This window comes from Moschus berezovskii, chromosome 2 (genome assembly GCF_049115385.1).
Source record: "Moschus berezovskii isolate FMDL1 chromosome 2, NW_MosBer_1.0, whole genome shotgun sequence".
Lineage (NCBI taxonomy): Eukaryota > Metazoa > Chordata > Mammalia > Artiodactyla > Moschidae > Moschus > Moschus berezovskii.
In genome coordinates this window covers 4783830-4802386 of record NC_142461.1, presented here as the reverse complement: position 1 = coordinate 4802386, position 18557 = coordinate 4783830, and the positions used below count along the sequence as shown (strand labels likewise).

Below are 18557 nucleotides of genomic sequence, written 5' to 3'. Positions count from 1 at the left end.
GGGTTTAAATGCCAGCATTTCCACCTGAAAGTTATACAACTGCTTCTTCACATCTTTGAATCTCAGTTTCTTTGTAAATAGGATATAATATTACCTTGCACAGTTGTGGAGGTGAATAGTATTGACTCTAAGTACAATGCTTAGCAGAGTTGTACCCTGGCACACAGTAGGTGTTCAACATATTTTAGCTGCTCTGTGTCAAATGGGAGGTGTTGAGCAGGGTTATGCTTTGGATGAAAGGAGAGCATTTTACTTTTCTGACTTTGCTCCACATAAGCCTTTCACATTGATTGCCCAGGGCTAGAATCTTATCAGGGACTGTTACATTATTTTGCTTAAGGTCTATCTGTTTTAAGAGAGATAACACTCATAAAGTGCTTGAAGACCAGACACACAGTAATCGCCTGATGAGTGTAGCTATTAAGTTGGAAAAGGAAACACACTCAGAAAAGAATAACAATTAAGCAATTATCAGTCTGTTATCAGACTTGTAAGTTCCTTCCAGATTCCATGTTTTTCTCTTTCTGACTGACTTCCCTGTTTCAAACGCTTTAGGTTCATCCACTTCATTGTGTTCAGTTGCTCAGTCCTGTCCTGACTCTTTGTGACCCCATGGACTGCGGCACGCCAGGCTTCTCTGTCCATCACCAACTTCCGGAGCTTGCTCAAACTCATGTCCATTGAGTCGGTGATGCCATCCAACCATCTCATCCTCTGTTGTCCCCTTCTCCTGCCTTCAATCTTTCCCAGCATCAGACTCTTTTCCAATGAGTCAGTTCTTCTCATCAGGTAGCCAAAGTATTGGAGTTTCAGCTTCAGCATCAGTCCTTCCAATGAATATTTAGGACTGATTTCCTTTAAGATGAACTGGTTGGATCTCCTTGCAGTCCAAGGGACTCTCAAGAGTCTTCCCCAATGCCACAGATCAATGCATCAATTCTTCTGTGCTCAGCTTTCTTTATAGTCCAACTCTCACATCCATACATGACTACTGGAAAAACCATAGCTTTGACTAGATGGACCTTTGTTTGCCAAGTAATGGCTCTGCTTTTTAATATGCTGTCTAGGTTGGTCATAGCTTTCTTCCAAGGAGCAAGCGTCTTTTAATTTCATGGCTGCAATCAGCATCCGCAGTGATTTTGGAGCCCAAAGAAATAAAGTCACTGTTTCCATTGTTTCCCCATCTATTTGCCATGAAGTGATGGGACCAGATGCCATGATCTTAGTTTTCTGAATGTTGAACTTTAAGGCAACTTTTTCACTCTCCTCTTTCACTTTCATCAAGAGGCTTTTTAGTTCTTCTTCACTTTCTGCCATAAGGGTTGTGTCATCTGCGTATCTCAGGTTATTGATATTTCTCCCAGCAATCTTGATTCTAGCTTGTGCTTCATCCAGCCTGGCATTTCACATGATGTATTGCGCATATAAGTTAAATAAGCAGGGTGACAATACACAGCCTTGACGTACTCCTGTCCCGATTTGGAACCAAGTCTGTTGTTCCATGTCCAGTTCTAACTTCTTGACCTGCATACAGATTTCTCAGAAGGCAGGTCGGGTCGTCTGGTATTCCCATCTCTTTAAGAGTTTTCCACAGTTTATTGTGATCCACACAGTCAAAGGCTTTGGCATAGTCAATAAAGCAGAGGTAGATTCACCCTGTTAATGGGAAACCAAATTCTTTCCTGGGAACAGGTTTTCATTGGGGGAAGGAAATCTGAGATCTGGAACACAGAAGTAGAACCTGGGGAAGGGCAGGACCAGTTGGGAATTTTTCCTGGAGCTGATTGTGCCTGAAGACCAGAAAATCCAATCCCAGGTAAACAGGTGTTACAAATCCAAATGATTCCAGAATGTGAAGTAGCTCCTGACTTTCAGTCTGGAAATGATGGATGGATGATATTCCTCCTTCACTACACTAGGAGCTGTGAAACTCTCCCCAGAAAGATGCAGTGGAGATACCCCTTTCTTCCAGATGCTTTTTATTCAGAGGGAGCTTTTAGGGTTCCCAGGGACCGCCAAGAATTAAGCACCCACTGTGTGTAGAGCTTCATGTGAATTGAAAAAAAAAAGGCAGTATGAAACAGTATAGCAAGAGTTAGAACCCACCTCTGATTCCAATTTTGTGTCTGCCAATTACACTCCTCATGTGACCTTGGCATGGTATCTTGTCCATTTTTTAAAAAATGATTTTATTTTCACTTATTTATCTTTGGCTGTGCTGGGTCTTTGTTGCTGTGCAGGCTTTTCTCTAGTTGGGGTGAGCTGGGCTACTCTCTAGCTGATGTGCAGGGGCTTCTCATTGCAGTGGCTTCTCTTGTGGAGAACCGGCTTTAGGGCAATCCGGCTTCAGTAGTTGTGGCACACGGGCTTGGGAGTTGCAGCTCCTGGGCTCTAGAGCACAGGCTGAATAGTTGTGGCACGTGGGCTTACTTGCTTCACCACCTCTGGGATCTTCCTGCACCAGGGATTAAACCGGTGTCTCCTGCACTGGCAGGCGGATTCTTTCCCTCTGAGACATCAGGGCAGTCTCCTCTTGTGGGTTTTGAGCCTGTCTTTTCTCAGCTCCTTCTTATGGGTGGTGGTATTGAGCCCCCCTGAGCCTCAGTCTCTTCCTTTGTGAAACGATTATCCCTATTTCACTGGACGGTGTGAGACAGTAAATGCTCAGTGCCTGGGAACCATTATTACCTTGCTTGCTCCCTGATCTCTGCAGTTCCTTTCCCCAAAATGTTCCCGTGCTTAGACAAGACCCCCAATGCGGGGTGGCGGTGGTTTGTGGGCAGGGGGAGTGTGTGGGGGTGTGTTCGTTGGTCATGCTGAGGAGAAATGGAGTTTATCAAGTGTCACAGGGCACGGGGAGCCGACCGCAGGCTGACGGTCAAAGGGCGCTCGGGTCCTGAGGCAGGCCTGAGAAGAATGCTTGCACAGATCCCTAAGTTAGGGCTGCCGATTAGATAAGGCGGCAGGGTGAAGTCCCCGGACAACTTGGGAGGCGGCCAGGTTCCTTCAGACGAGGGTGGATTTCAGATCCTGCTTTGGCTCTGTCCTTTCTCGGCTGGGTGACCTTGGGCCGGTCCCTTTCCCTCTCGTCGCCTCAGCGCGCTCTGGAGACCGGGGCTCCTCATCCCGCTTGCTTCTCTGAGCGAGGGCGAAATGTCGACACAATGGACGGTGACTGCGCTACAGGCCGGCGAGAGCTCTGTGTGATGCAGAGAGGGGCACGCGGCGCGTTCCTCTCGAGCGATTTCTCTCTGGTGAAGCGCCTCCTACCGCCGTGACCTGGGTTTCCCTCCTCCGCGTCTCCCGCCCCCCGCGGACAGGGCTCTGCGGATCGCTGGGCTCCACGTCCCTTACCATTGTTCTTCGCGGCTGGGCGACAGGGGAGGGCTCTCACAGACCAGACCTCGCCTTTGGTCTCTCCCTCCGCCCGGTACCCCCGGCCGCAGCGCGCCTGGGAAGCCGCCCCCCGCGCCCCTCCCCCGACTCCTCGCCGATCTTTCCCGAGGAAGCGAGTACGCCCCAGAGGGCTCCCGAACGGCGGCCGAAGACGCCCCCGAGCGTTTCCGAAGAATCCCGATCGCTCCCAGTCTCCGGAAAGAGCCGAAGGGGCTTCCCACCCTCGGCCTCCCGAGCCACTCCGAAAAGGACCGAAGTTTTCCGAGCGGCCGTCCTGCCGGACTGCTGGAGGCGGCCGCAGCGCCATGTTGGATGCTCTGCTCGTTGAGGGAAGAAAATCCGCCGGCATCGCCTGAGCCCCGCTACCGAGAAGGGCGCCGCTTCCCCCGGGGAGGGGGATAAAGACCCCCTGCCGCCGGCCCATGAGGATATTGCCGTGAAAGGTCCGGTCTCTCCGCCTCCTGCCCCCGCCGGGTCCGGCCCCCCCCCCGGGGTCGCGTTGTCACGGAGACCGGCAGCCGGTGGTGCTGGCCCGCGGGGCGGCTGCTGCTGCCGGCGGCGGCGGCGGCGGCGGCGGCGGGCGTGTGTGACCGGCCCGGGCCCCCTCCTCCTCCTCCTCCCAGCCTCCCCCCGGCCCCCTGCTCCCGCCGCCTCCCCGGGTCTGCCCCCATCCCGCCCCCTCGCTGCCCCCGGCCCCTGCACCCCGGCGCGCCCGGTCCCGCTCTGGGGGGGTTGGTGGCTTCGCTTTGCCATGAGTTTACCGCAGAAACCGGCTCTGAAATCAGGCTCAGCGGCTGCAGCAGGAACCGGACCCGGCACCGGAGCGGCGGCGGCGGCGGCGGCGGCAGCGGTACCGCCTCCTCACCCGGCGGCGGCGGCGGCGGCGGCGGCAGCGGCGGCGGCGGCGGCGGCGGCGGCAGCAGCGGCGGCCCCTCCTCACCCGAACATCAGGGCCCTCCAGACCCAGGCGCCCCAACAGTATCCTTCTTCGGCTCGCTTCGCCGTGGACCGGGGTTGGGGATGTCGGGGACTGTGGCCCCTCCGGGGACTCTCCTGCCCGCAGTCGCTGCCCAGCCGGGGGCAGGGACGCTTCTCCTCCAGCCCACGCACCCGGCCTGGCGCCAGAGCTTTTGGGGGTGCCTTGGCGGCAGCACTGCGGGGCATGGGGAACCCCATCCCCCCCGGACCCTCTGCACTACTGTGCAGACTAGCTCCATCGGCCTTGCTTCTGCAGCCCTTCCCTTTTGGAGCCGGGGCGGGGTGGGAGACACCGTTTCCCCCTTCTTGCCTCTCCTCCCCCCCTAAACCCGACCCCCACCCCCATTTTTATTAGGCCGAATATGCTGGTGCCTGTGACCAGCCCCGCAGGGAAGGCTTTTTTCTCTGATTGTTGTAAGGACGACACCCTTCTCCTCATCTCCCTTCAGCTCCCCCTGCAGCGGGGCATGGTGGGCTTCCTTGATTATCGTGGTTAATACATAATAAACTTTATTGGTAAATTTCCCGTGTGAAACTAAACTCAGCTCGTTCCAAAGGTAAGTTGGATTTTCAGTCTACGGTGAAATTTTGCAGAAAGCACTCCCTCTGGCTAGTGTTTTTTTTTTTTTTTAGCGATTGGGAGAGTTGTGATGTGGTTTGTGGTGGAACGCGATCTAAGGAGGAAATGTTACGCCGGACGCTTCCCTGTCTTTGACCTTTTTAAAGGAAGAGGAAGTTAACTGACATTACCCATCACCCCCAAAAGTCTCACTTCTTGGAAGACTGGTGTTAAATGCTGAATATTTTTAAAGGGCTTGAATTTACTCTTCCTAGGCCTGATGTCTGGAGGGTACCGTGGCTCCTGGCTGGAAAGTCTAGTGTTGAATGTGTCTAATTTCATGTTATTTGCCCGACTGTAGAGTTTTTGGACATCTTTGATTGAAAAGACTTGGTGACGAGGTATTGTAGTTAAAAACCAGCGGGTGAAGGTAAAACGTTGAGTATATGAATTCCACGGAGAATTAGAGAGGCATTATTACCTACCTGAGAGTAACATTTCATCATACACCCCTCCCCCAATCCGTTGTATTTATGTAAATCAATAAATAATTATTGGATGTTTAGATGTGTTGTGTTTTTGTATTTGTGTCATCGTGTGTTTGACTTTTAGAGAGAGTAGGGTGTTGGAGCAAGTGAAACTAACTGCTGTGAGGTCCACAGATTATTTCACAGTCTGTAGTTTGATTCTTGTCTGTATCGATTACTTTGAGAAGGAAAAGGTATCTCTCCTTCTAGAGTCATCTCAGGTCATCGTTTTGGTTTCTGTCAAGTGCCATTTTCTCTGTGCTTTGAATATTGTTAGTCCACATTTTTTCAATCCAAGCAGTGTGGCGCAGGGTAAGATAAATTCCATTCCAGTGTGATGTGTGTACTGATTTCATAATGTTTAACTGCATGATTCTGTTCAATTAAGAATTGCTCACTGATGAGACTGGTTAGTGATGCCTTAGTGTTTGTTGCCCATGAAAAACCTGGTTAGTTTTGATCAGTGTCCCTAGTTGCTTTACTTTGGCGGGGAAGACTGGTTGATACTCCTACTTCAAGGTAAAATTCAGTATTAGATCTGTTAAAGGTATCTTCACTTAATGCTTTGTGAGTTTAAATTCCTTTTTAATTTCAGTTTTTTTTTGGTCTTGATTGCCCGTACTTGGTTAGCGCTCTTAAATTTCTATACTGTGCCACCAAGTAAATTATTCCATCTTGGAGCTGTTTTGGAAATTAAACACATGAAAGGAGGCCTGTAGTTATGTGTTCTTGACTACAAAGTGATAAGAACCAAGGTGCTGAATATGACAGTGCTTGGTGAGTTTAGTCGTATTATTTGGACACTAAGTGTTTCAGGTGTGCTTTTTCAAATGCATTTCACAATGGAAGGACTTGTAAAAGCTGTGAGTTGGTTGCAATATAAGAGAAGTTAGTAATACTGCAACAGTTGTTAAAGGGGATAGATCTAAGATGTAATTTCCAATGGAAATAATTTTTATACTTAAATGTAGGAATATAGGTTACTTGGTTTTATATGGCTTTTTTTTACTTTGCCTCATGTCAGTGAAATAGTAAGTTTTCTTCTTAATGTATTTCACAGTTCTGTAATCTTTTATTTGCTTTACACTTTGAGATTGCAATTGCTCAATCTGAAAGCTTGTGAGTAAATGAAGTGTAGATTACAGATTTCATTAGAACGTGCCAGTGGTGAAATGTTATCTGTGGTAATGGGGAATTGGTTAAAAATGGATTGAAATAGAGTAATTTTCCTTTTCTACACTGAGGTAGTGTGGGGATTTGTATTTGTTTGGTAAAAGTGATTATCATATAGATTGATAGACAGAAGCATTGAGACTGGAGTGCAGAGTTGGAGTTGCCCTTTCTGTGGCTTGATTAACTCTCAGTTCCTCAGAATGTACGGGTGCAGTTGTGTCTGAATTGAATTAATGAGTTTAGATAGCATTTTAAATCTGTAAAAATATAGGAGACTCATGTAACAAGATGTCTGTCCTTCATTTGTGCGTCGTCTTCAAGTGGCAAATCAGAAATGCTAATTGGAGTTTAAACTAACTTGCTTAAGTAGTCATCGGTAAGGCGCAGCAGACTCCTAAGGCCCTGTCAGGTAGAGGCCTTTGACTGCTGAGAGGCACGGGATAGGACCTGTCCTGAGATGGATGGGCCATGGTGGAGGGTGGGTGGGGACGGTGAGGATGAAAGAAGATAAACCGTGATACAGAAAGTGCTAGTGGCAAGGGAGAAATATGCTAGAGTTTCTATAACGTAATCCATTGTGAATAGTTTATGAAATTGGCACTTGGGGATCCTTGCCTTGAGATTTGCTCACCTCACCTTCCCAGTGTGAGGTTTCAGGAGGCTTTACTGAGAATCTCCATGCTGATTCTTAACCTGTTCTGGGTAACAAACAACTTTGACATTTTGATAAAACCTTGTAGACCCTCTCCAGAGAAAACTGTACATGCATAGAAAATCTTGCTAACATTTTTCGGGGAGTTCTTGGGTCCCAATTAAAAGCCTAGTTCTTTAGATGGAAATTGCTCACCCTTGAGATAATTGAAGATAAATGAGTTTGAATTCAGGTGCCCAAGTAGTTCTGACTTAAACAGAACAATTTTGCAGTCTGTTATGAATACTCAGTGTTCTATTTATATGGAACGGCTTCAGGATGTAATTTCGCTCAGGGCTGCTGACACTTCTGGGGAGTCTAGTTACTGTTTAGGGGCAGTTGGTTTGGTTAAGAAAATCAGAGCAGTAGGTTCTTTAAAGAAACTTAATTTGGTAAAGGCCTGTGTGACCCCCAAATGACTTGTGTCCTCAGCTCTTTTGTCTTAGATATGACATACATTAAAAGCAAATATTCTCTTTATTTTCGGTACTGTAGTTTTCCCTTTTTTGCATTCTGTGTTGATTTTCAGTTTTAGGGGCTGAAACTAGTAACATTTGCTTTCTTCTTTTTTCCTCTGTCAAAGCTAAATCTGAATGATAACAATGGTGTTTATTGAGTGCCTGTTCTAGGAGCTGTACATATATGATTTTATTTAATTTGCACAAGAACTCTAATGTTCTCTGTTTTACTGATGAGGACACTGAAGTTCAGAGTATTTAAGTAACGTTCTCAAGGTCTGTCTAGTAGGTAGTGAACTGTGGTTCAGACTGTTGTCCTAAGGCTTATGGTTGTCTTTTCTATATGCTGGGCTACTTCTTAGCAAGTGTGCATGTGGGAGTGATGGAAGCAAGGATGCCCGCCTGTATTTTATAGCTAGAGGAAGTCTGTATAAAGTAAAGGATCTTTGTGGAGTAATCTAAAGTGCACTGATGCTGTACCATGTTTTAATTAGCTCATAGCTACATACTGCTAGACAAGTTAGGTTATCTTTATCTCATTGAGCCTTAAAGCATAGGAATAGGCCTGCCACATTTGATTCAGTGCATGTTTCTGCTTGTTCAGATGTTAACAAGGCATCTCTCAAAATACCTGTATAACTAGCAACTAGCACTGTGTAGCTTATGCAATGGCCAGTAGTCTATTTACTCTTAAGCCCCACCATCAACAAAGATGGATTTGTGTTTTGAGACACAGTTCTCCCTCCTCTTCTTGGGAGGGAGATAAAGAAGGAACAAAGTTCGATGCCTGATTCGCATCCGCTCTTGCCTCTGCTGCTGCTGCGCCCTGTACTAGGCTCACTGGTATTTTCCGTCAAACTCAGAGAACTTAAATTACCTAAGGACCAATAAGTTGCTTTTTCACATTGGGGTTTCTGATAAGATTTTTACAAAAAGGTCTGCTAAAAAAAGTTTTTGAAAACCGTGTTTTAAATGAGAATAGGGTTGCCACCTTTTAGCTGTTTATATTGGTGCTTTGAGTGGAAAGTTTAAAAATTGTTCATTCATCCAGCACTTACTGTGTGCCACACTCAGTGCTAGGTCTCAGGTTGAAGCCTTTGCCCTCAAAGAACTTGGTCCAGACAGGGAAACCAGCAGAATACCATGAGGCAAGTATAATTACTCTGCTGTAAGAACCTAGCCTGGGGGGAAGGAGGAATTAGGGCTTCCTACAAGAAATCCTGGTGGCTCAGAGGTTAAAGCGTCTGCCTCCAATGCGGGAGACTCGGGTTCGATCCCTGGGTCGGGAAGATCCCCTGGAGAAGGAAACGGTAACCCACTCCAGTATTCTTGCCTGGAGAATTCCATGGAGAACTGAATTCCATACAGTCCATGGGGTCGCAAAGAGTCGGACACGACTGAGCGATGGAACGGAACGGACAAGAAATCCTGAGCTAAATTAGAAGGATGAGTAAGAATTATCCAAGGTTTAGAGAGCTTTCTCCTCTGCCAGCTAACTTTTCCCAATTCCTTTGCTGTTGCTGCTGCATAGAATGTTAGTACTAAATGGTTTTCAGGCATGTTTCAGGTTTTTAGAAGTGACAGAGAAGCTAGAAAGACATATCAGAGAACATGGCAATCAAAACATAGTTGCTATAGATTGAAAATATCTTCTACATCATGAGAAGATACATTCACGTTAATATATCGGATCCTGATTTCTGTGGTTGGTTCTTTCCTCGTCTCCTTCCCAGTCATCCTATAATATCCCCTGCCCTTCTGTTACTAGACTGGCTTGGAAGCAGTACCTGCTGACCTCAAAATATAAGTAGATTTCACTTGGTCTGTTGAGACGGTCAGCTGATAGGGAGTTTAAAAAAAAAATCTGGATTTGAGTTTGGCTTTTCCATTTTAATGTGTTATCTTGGACTGGTCATGTAACTGCTTTGGGCATCAGTTTCCCTTTCTCTAAAATGAAGAGGTTAGTTTACTAAGTGATCCTCTTGAATTGTAGTGGCTTTTAATTCTGAAGATTATGGTTTGAGGGTTTGTTTTGTTCTTGCAAGTAGATGGGAAGGATTTATAGAGACCTATTAACGGTTTCTTGGTCTGTTTGATGGTCAGTGACAAGTGTCTGTGGTGACTTAACTGATACTAGAGGCATTCTAACATGGACCACAGGGAAGGCAGCTTGCTCATATAAGAAGAAGCCTCTGGTTTTTGTCTTGTTAATGTTAGATTTAGCCAAACAGATTGAAATACTAATGTGACTTTAGTAGTGAAGACTTTATTGTCTGTGGTGGGATGACTTGAGGCTATAAATAAGGTTTCCATGTCGGATGCTGGCTTGCTGTGGGGGATGACCCAGCTAGTTCATTATGAGGTATAAGGGAGAAAGTAAGTTCTGAAATAAACGCCTGTGGTGAGGAACGATCTCTATTTTTACTCTAGGAATGATGCTTTGAGTTAATATAATAGGAAATGAAGTATTTCCTGATTATTAGGCAGGCGCCTGACTTCAGGCAGTGAATAAACTGCAGCTGGAATTTACATGGAAGAAATATTGCAGGATCCTGAGATCCTTCTGAATTCTCAGTTGGTTCCTAGTTCTTTGGCTTGCTGCCAGTCAGAAGGAGTTTTTCACTTTCCTATACCCTTAGCTGAAATTTGAGATGGTTTGAGCTACGTAAAGAAACTTGTCAGTTTTTATTATGATCTTTATTAACTAGGAGTTGTTTTGTACTTTTTTGAGCCCTGTGTGGATGTTCCCTGACTCTTCTGAGACATTAAATTTTATCTACAGAGAAGGTAAACTTCTTAATGGCAGAAATTTTTGTTGCTTTTGTTCACTCTGTTGACTTGCCAGCACCTATAACAGTGCTTGGCAGGTAGTCAGAAGTCTAAATGTTTGTTGAATGAAATGTTAAGTTAGAGTCTGGGAATCAGTTTAAGGTAAGTTTTGAGATAATATAGATGACATCACAACAATTCTGGTACTCAAAGCTGCCCTGAAATTGTTTGCACTGATGTGTAATGGAATTGAAAATAGTTCCATAATTTCCTCTGAGATGGCATAAGCATTGACCCAGTTTGCAAAGCCGTTTAAAGTGGCTCGATTGCATTTGAAGTATAGATACTGAGAATTAGAGTTTATATGAAGGCCAAGGAGAAAAAAATATAGACGTTACTGTTAAAATTTTTGTTTTATACTTTTAATAATATTACATCCATTCAGAAAGGTTAAAAATATAGAAAAGTAAAAAGTCAGTCATAATCTTAGTATATAGAGATGCCCACTGTTTAACATTTTGGTATTTTTTTTTGTTCTTTTTTCTGTGGACTTGAATGGACTTAAAATGTGCCCTTTTTTGTAACATAACTTAAGGTCAAATTACATACAGTTTTGTATCTTGCTTATTTTGTTGCTTAACTCTCTGCCAACAGAAACTACTTTTTGAATAGTTTTATTCTTCATCAATTTGGAATGAACTATTTTTGTTGCTTTGGAAAGGTTTTCTTGAGAATATTTTTCCACCTTTGGCTTGTAGCTCAGAAGTTATGACTGCCCATTAGAGAGAGGAGGGCTGAATCCTTTATCAATAAGTCAGACATTTTTGAGTTATTGTGCCTATAATATTTTGTGTTATTTATAACGTTAAATATATTGATATAACTTCATAGGGGTTTCCCTGGTGGCTCAGAGGTAAAGAATCTGCCTGCCAATGCAGGAGACATGGGTTTGATCCCTGGGTCTAGAAGATCCCCTGGAGTAGGAAATAGCAGTCCGCTCCAGTATTCTTGTCTGGGAAATCCCATAGACAGAGGAGGCTGATGGGCTATAGTCCATGGGGTCACAAAAGACTCTGACACGACTTAGCGACTAAACAACATAACTTCATAGATTTCCCCCGCTACAGTTATTTCCTTTTAAAAAATTATTCCTTTGAATCCATCTTCATCCATATATTTAGACATACATTAAAAAGATGTGAACAGGGTGTTATTTTTAGTTAGGAATTGTATGTATGTGTATATGTATATCCGATTTTCAGAAAATGTTGATATTTATATGGAGTGATTGGAGGGAGTCTCATGTAGGGCTCAGGAAATAAGATTGACGCATCGGAACAACCAGAAGTTTGGAATGACAAGGTGGGAACAACACTCCATCACAGTAGAAATAAGTACAGCCAGTTTTGAGCAAGTACAATATTTTTTACATTGATAATGGAAAGGACTGAAACTTGTAGATAGAATGGAGGAATGTTAAGAAAGAAACGGTGAATGAAATGACTCTCAACTCTTTCTTGGCCCTAGAAAATAGCATATAAGACATAGAATTTGAACTGTAAGATGAATTTTTAAAAAATTAAAAAGTTTAAGATTACAGTCAGGGTTTGGTTGGACAGAGAGGAAAGGATTGTGGTGAGTGGGTCATCCGCATGAACAAAGATTTGGGCTTGAAATAAGCGTGGTGTGTGCTGGATTATTGCTTCCCTGGTGGCTCAAGTGGTAAAGAATCTGCCTGCTAATGCAGGAGATGTGGGTTTGATCCCTGAGTCAGGAAGATCCCCTGGAGCAAGAAATGGCAACCCACTCCCGTGTTCTTCCTTGGGAAATCACATGGATAGAGGAACCTGGTGGGCCACAGTCTGTGGGGTCACAAGAGTCAGACATGACTTAGCAATAACATGCTGGATTGTTAGGGTCTTGATCAGTATGCTTGGAGTGGAGGATTCTTGTGGTACAATCCTTGAGATAATGGGTCCAGATTCTAGAGGACTTTGAATAAAAGAAAAGGTTAGACTTCATTTGTATAAAGCATTGCTTTTTTTGGTAGTGGAGGGGCACAGTTTTGTTCAGATACAATTTGCATATACCATACAAGCCACCCATTTAGAGTGGACAATTCAGTGGTTTTTAATTTATTCACATCATTTTACAGCCATCACTGCAATAAATGTTAGAATATTTTCATTACTCTAAAGAATTCATTAGAATCACCAGTACACCGCCCCACCCCTGCCCACCAACCATAGGCAGGTACTATTAGCCTGCAGAGATTTGCCTGGTTTCTGGACATTTTGTATAATGGAATAATGTAATAAGTGGTCTTTTGTGAGTGATTTCTCTCTGCATAATTTTTTCATGGTTTCAACTATGTTCAAGCATGTTTTAGAACCTTTTTTTTTAATTGGAGAATTTTCCAACTCATGTTTTCTTCATCTGTTGATGGACATTTGGGTGGTTAAAACATTTACTGTTATATATAATTATGAGTGTTTTTGTGTGGATGCATGTTTTGATTCTTGTTGAGTAGATAAACTTAAGACTATAGTTGTTGGGTTTTATGAGGTAGCTCCGTGTTTAACATTTTGAGGAACTGCCAAACTTTTCCAGAGTGATTACCATTTTACATTCCTACCAGCAAAATATGAAGAGTCCAATACTTGTCATTGTATGTCTTTTTGATTATAGGTTGTTCTAGTGAGTATAAAGTAGTATTTCATTGTGGTTTTGATTTGCTTTTCCTTGATGACTAATGATGTTGTGAGTATTTTTTGTGGGCTTATTGAACATTTGTCTTTGGAGAAATGTCTGTTCAAATCTTTTGCCCACTTTTTAACTTAGTTATCTTTTTATGATTGAGTTGTAAGAGTTCTTTATATAGTCTGGATACAAGTCCCTTTTCAGATATAACATTTACAATTTTTTTTTCTCCTTTCGGTAGGTCGGTCACCTTTTTTCACTTTTTACTTTCTTGATAGTGTCCTTTGAAGCCCCAAAGTTTTTAATTTTCATGAAGTCCAATTTATCTGTTTCTCTTTTGTCACTTGTGCTTTTGTATTGTGTCTAAGAAGGCTTTGCCTAATTCAGGGTCATGAAGATTTACATCTTTGTTTCCTTCTAAGTTTATAATTTTAGTTTTTATGCTTAGGTCTCTGATCCATTCAGAATTTGTATGTATGATGTTAAGTAAGGGTCTAAGTTTATTCTGCATTTGTATATCCAGTTGTTTCAGTACCACTTGTTTAAAAGACTATTTTATCCTTATTGAATTGTCTTGGCACCCTGTCAAAAACCAGCTGCATTTCTTTTTGATTTATTGGAAAACTGATGATGAAAGCAATAGTGTTGAAGATTTGTTAGTTGAGGTGTGCAAATTGAAATAAGGAACAGGAAAGATTAGGAGAGAAGGAATGGCATCGCAGAACTACATGTAAAAGCTTTTGTAATCCATTAAATGTTTGAGATTTAGTGAGATGTGCTCAGTCTTCATTCCAATCCCAAAGAAAGGCAATGCCAAAAAATGCTCAAACTACCGCACAATTGCACTCATCTCACACGCTAGTAAAGTCATGCTCAAAATTCTCCAAGCCAGGCTTCAGCAATATGTGAACCGTGAACTCCCAGATGTTCAAGCAGGTTTTAGAAAAGGCAGAGGCACTAGAGATCAAATTGCCAACATCTGCTGGTTCATGGAGAAAGCAAGAGAGTTCCAGAAAAACATCTATTTCTGCTTCATTGACTATGACAAATATGTGTGGATCACAATAAACTGTGGAACATTCTGAAAGAGATGGGAATACCAGACCACCTGACCTGCCTCTTGAGAAACCTGTATGCAGGTCAGGAAGCAACAGTCAGAACTGTACATGGAACAACAGACTGGTTCCAAATAGGAAAAGGAGTACGTCAAGGTTGTATATTGTCCCCCTGCTTATTTAAATTATATGCAGAGTACATCATGAGGAACGCTGGGCTGGAAGAAGCACAAGCTAGAATCAAGATTGCCAGGAGAAATATTAATAACTTGAGATATGCAGATGACACCACCCTTATGGCAGAAAGTGAAGAGGAACTCAAAAGCCTCTTGATGAAAGTGAAAGAGGAGAGTGAAAAGGTTGGCTTGAAGCTCAACATTCAGAAAACGAAGATCATGGCATCTGGTCCCATGACTTCATGGGAAATAGATGGGGAAACAGTGGAGACCGTGTCAGACTTTATTTTTTGGGGCTCCAAAATCACTGCGGACGCTGATTGCCGCCATGAAATTAAAAGATGCTTACTCCTTGGAAGGAAAGTTATGAACAACCTAGATAGTATATTAAAAAGCAGAGACATTACTTTGCCAAGTAAGGTCCGTCTAGTCAAGGCTATGGTTTTTCCCGTGGTCATGTATGGATGTGAGAGTTGGACTGTGAAGAAAGCTGATCACCGAAGAATTGATGCTTTTGAACTGTGGTGCTGGAGAAGACTCTTGAGAGTCCCTTGGACTGCAAGGAGATCCAACCAGTCCATTCTGGAGGAGATCAGTCCTGGGTATTCATTGGAAGGACTGATGCTAAAGCTGAAACTCCAGTACTTTGGCCACCTCATGCGATGAGTTGATTCACTGGAAAAGACTCTGATGCTGGGAAGGATTGGGGGCGGGAGGAGAAGGGGACGACAGAGAATGAGATGGCTGGATGGCATCACCGACTCGATGGACATGAGTTTGAGTGAACTCCGGGAATTGGTGATGGACGGGGAGGCCTGGCGTGCTGTGATTCATGGGGTCACAAAGAGTCGGACATGACTGAGTGACTGAACTGAACTTATCTGCTCATTTTTTATGACTTATTGAATAAACAGACCATTTCTACCTTTTGTATAATGCCTGAAACTATTCAAAAGGAGATTTTGCCTCCTGTTATTAAGGTAAATTCCTATTAAGCAGTGATAATTTTGTAATAAAGTATGGGCATTTGACCACTTTGCTGTCTTGTCAAGAATTGAAATTGTTAAAAATTCTTGGGTTATTGTATTTCACATAGAATGTTAGTTCTACCTAACGTGTTTATGTAATTTTCACGTTAAATTTGATTATTTATTTATATCCTTAGGCTATCATAATGTATATATTATTATAAAGAAACAAAATAGAGAAATAACCGCTATCCTCTGTCTAGTAGGATTCTTGTTTTTTTAACTGTTTAGGAAAAGACCACATTAAAGAACCTTTCAGGTCTGATGTAAACAGGGTTTATTTGCCTTGGATGAAGATTTTTCACACAGTTTCTTCAGTGACTTTAAATATTACAGTGTGGGAATGAGGTTGTTGATTTTTAAAGATTGTATTTACTTCCCTTGTGACTCAGCTGGTGAAGAATCCACCTGCAATGTGGGAGACCTGGGTTCAGTCCCAGGATTGGGAAGATCCCCTGGAGCAGGGAAAGGCTACGCACTCTAGTGTTCTGGCCTGGAGAATTCCATGGACTATACAATTCATGGGGTCTCAAAGAGTTGGACACAACTGAGCAACTTCCACTTAGCTTAGCTCTTACTAAATATGCAAAGGAAGTAGGTCTTAGTTACCCTATGGAATTTTGAGGACATCAATACCTGGTTAATACTGTTGAGTCTTTGAGGCTAATATGTCATATTCAGCTGATAACTTTTAATATTATGTTGTTGATCTTTTGTGGAACTAATAGAATTTGGAACCAGTCCAACTTTCTGAGGTACCTGCTGTTTGAAAAGCAGACAGCAGAGTACTTGACCTTAGCTTATTACCCTTATGCTGTGACTGGGTGAGTGTACTTGAATGTGGTACATTTTAGGCAAGGCAGTGAGAGCTGAATGCTGTTCTGGAAAGTCGGTGATTTCATTCTTGATGTTCTTTAAAAAAATCATAATTTAAAAATCTAAGCATGTAAATATATGCAGTAGCTTATTTTCAAATTACATAAGTCTCCTTTGGGGGTCTCCTGATCTAACTTTCTGGCCTGTCCCTCAGGGGTATTTGTTCAGAGGCTAAGGGAGATGAGGGTGACTTATCTAAGCATCTGGTTTATGCCAGCTCAAACTGACTTGATAGGTTTAATAACATGCACACTTGACCTACTAGTGGGGTAACCAAAGGTCCTTTTTCTCCTGTAATGGTCCTGGTTTGCATGGTAAATTATATGGTCATCCTACCCAGTAATGGGCTTCCCTTGTGGCTCAGCTGGTAAAGAATCCCCCTGCAGTGTGGGAGACCTGGGTTCCATCTCTGGGTTGGGAAGGTCCCCTGGAGAAGGGAAAGGCTACCCACTCCAGTATTCTGGCCTGGAGAATTCCATGGACTGTAAGAGTCCATGGGGTTGCAAAGAGTTGGACACGACTAAGCGACTTTCACTCACTCACTTACCCAGTAATGATTATGTGGCTTAGAAAATTAAGAGTGTTTATGTTATTTCTAAGTATGTTGCTAAAATGCTTTGTGAGGCCACAAAACCTTTTATATCGATTGGTCCAGTAATTTGTATTTGATGTTATAGTTATTATAGAGGTCTTTGACACTAGCATGTGAACTAAGTAGGAGCAAAGTATTGTCAGCTCACTAAACAAAAAGAAGGACTTTACTTGAACTAAATTTAGACTTGGAGAAAACCTGCCAAAATAGTAGGGTGTGTCCCCTTACGACTCTCACCGCCTTCCCCTAGAGTTACCGCCTTCCCTAACCAAGTAAAGTGATCAAGAATAGGAAGTTAACATTGATACAGTATTTTCAGCTAAGGTACAGACCTTAACAGAGTTTTTACCAGTTTTTCCAGTATCCTTTTTCTGTTCCAGGCTCCCACACTGCATTTAGTTACTATTTTTGCTTACTTTCCTCTAGTCTGTAATTGTTACTCTGTTTTTCTTAATCTTTCATGACTGATGCCTTGGAAGGTTACCAATCAGATATTTTGTAGAATGTCCCTCAGTTTGGGTTTATTTGATGTCTCTTCCTGATCAGAATGAGGTTATAAATTTTGATAAGGATACAGAAATGCACCCTTTCCTAGTGTATCATATCAAGAAGTTCACCTTGTCAATATGGAATGGTCAGTATGAAATGGTTACTTGGTGAGATTGACCTTTCTGCTGTGGAGGTAGAGTCTCACCCTTATAGTAAATATCTCGTGGAAGACTTAGCCAGTACCGGTTCTCCTCAGACTTTGGCCTGCTAATCTTAGTAACTGGTGGATATTACATGCAGCACTTAGTAAGTTTGTGGATGCTTAATTGCGACTTTCTAATTCTCTCTTTCCTTCTACATGTATTAATTGTAATTCTGCTGTGAGGAAGAGCTCTTCTCCATTTATTATTATATATTCTATTATGTATTTAAATGGTCACTGAGTCATGGATATGTATTATCATTATATGTTTTGTTGCTCAGATTATTCCAGCTTTGGCCATTAGGAGTTCCTTCAGATTGGCGCCTGTGTTTTTCCACCCAGCAAGCAACCTTTTTTTTTTTTTTTGGCTGTGCTGTGCATCTTGTGGTATCTTAGTTCCCCACCAGGAAATTGATCCCAGGCCCCTGCTAGCAAAAGTACAGAGTCCTACCTACTGGACTGCCAGGGAATTTACCACCCCCTGCCCCCCTGCACTTTTAAAAGCATTTCTTTACTTTCTGGCACCACAAGATGTTTCAGGTTCATATTGTATTTTCCCTGCCTCAGTGCTGTGATCAGCCGCTTCTCCAAGAAATCCTGAGTCTTCTTATTGGAGAATGGTGTTAGTGACCAAGCTCTAGGCCTAGTTGTGTTCAGTATTACTAGCATGTCCTTGCTTCTAGGCCCTTTCAGCAGACAAGATTAGGGAATATATGTATACTAACCCACTTCAGTTCAGTTCAGTTCAGTGCAGTCGCTCAGTCGTGTCCGACTCTCCGCGACCCCATGAATCACAGCACACCAGGCCTCCCTGTCCATCACCAACTCCCGGAGTTCACTCAAACTCATGTCCACAGAGTCAGTGATGCCATCCAGCCATCTCATTCT

The 18557-nt window shown here is 43.2% G+C and overlaps 2 protein-coding genes and 1 long non-coding RNA gene across 9 annotated transcripts in view; all 3 read left to right on the top strand.

The window, feature by feature from the left end:
• EIF4G3 (eukaryotic translation initiation factor 4 gamma 3) overlaps positions 1–18557 on the top strand; it is a 370046-nt gene that overhangs the window by 10785 nt on the left and 340704 nt on the right. For 5 of the 7 annotated variants that reach the window (XM_088843302.1, XM_088843301.1, XM_088843292.1 and 2 more), the window contains exon 1: positions 4001–4374. The exons of 1 other annotated variant lie outside the window; for it this stretch is intronic. In XM_088843302.1, coding sequence (XP_088699428.1) covers positions 4148–4374 — 227 coding nt within the window. In that variant the 5' untranslated portion in view covers positions 4001–4147. Of the gene's footprint in view, positions 1–3999; positions 4375–18557 lie in introns of those variants that run through there. One more of the 7 variants, XM_088843294.1, reaches the window with a different exon arrangement.
• Positions 2827–4320, top strand: LOC148778450 (uncharacterized). The gene is made up of 3 exons (XM_088831313.1): positions 2827–2936; positions 3261–3839; positions 4182–4320. The coding sequence occupies exons 1-2, from the start codon at positions 2827–2829 to the stop codon at positions 3796–3798; spliced, it is 648 nt and encodes a 215-aa protein (XP_088687439.1). The 3' UTR covers positions 3799–3839; positions 4182–4320.
• On the top strand, positions 4726–5498 carry LOC148778449 (uncharacterized). The gene is made up of 2 exons (XR_016039016.1): positions 4726–4931; positions 5008–5498. It is a non-coding gene; the product is annotated as an uncharacterized LOC148778449 (long non-coding RNA).

Bases quoted from the DNA above. Each gene is read 5' to 3' on its own strand.
- LOC148778450 (XM_088831313.1), top strand. From the start codon at position 2,827: ATGGAGTTTATCAAGTGTCACAGGGCACGGGGAGCCGACCGCAGGCTG. The intron at 2,937-3,260 runs GTTAGGGCTGCC...TCTCTGGTGAAG, and splicing joins ATGCTTGCACAGATCCCTAA to CGCCTCCTACCGCCGTGACC.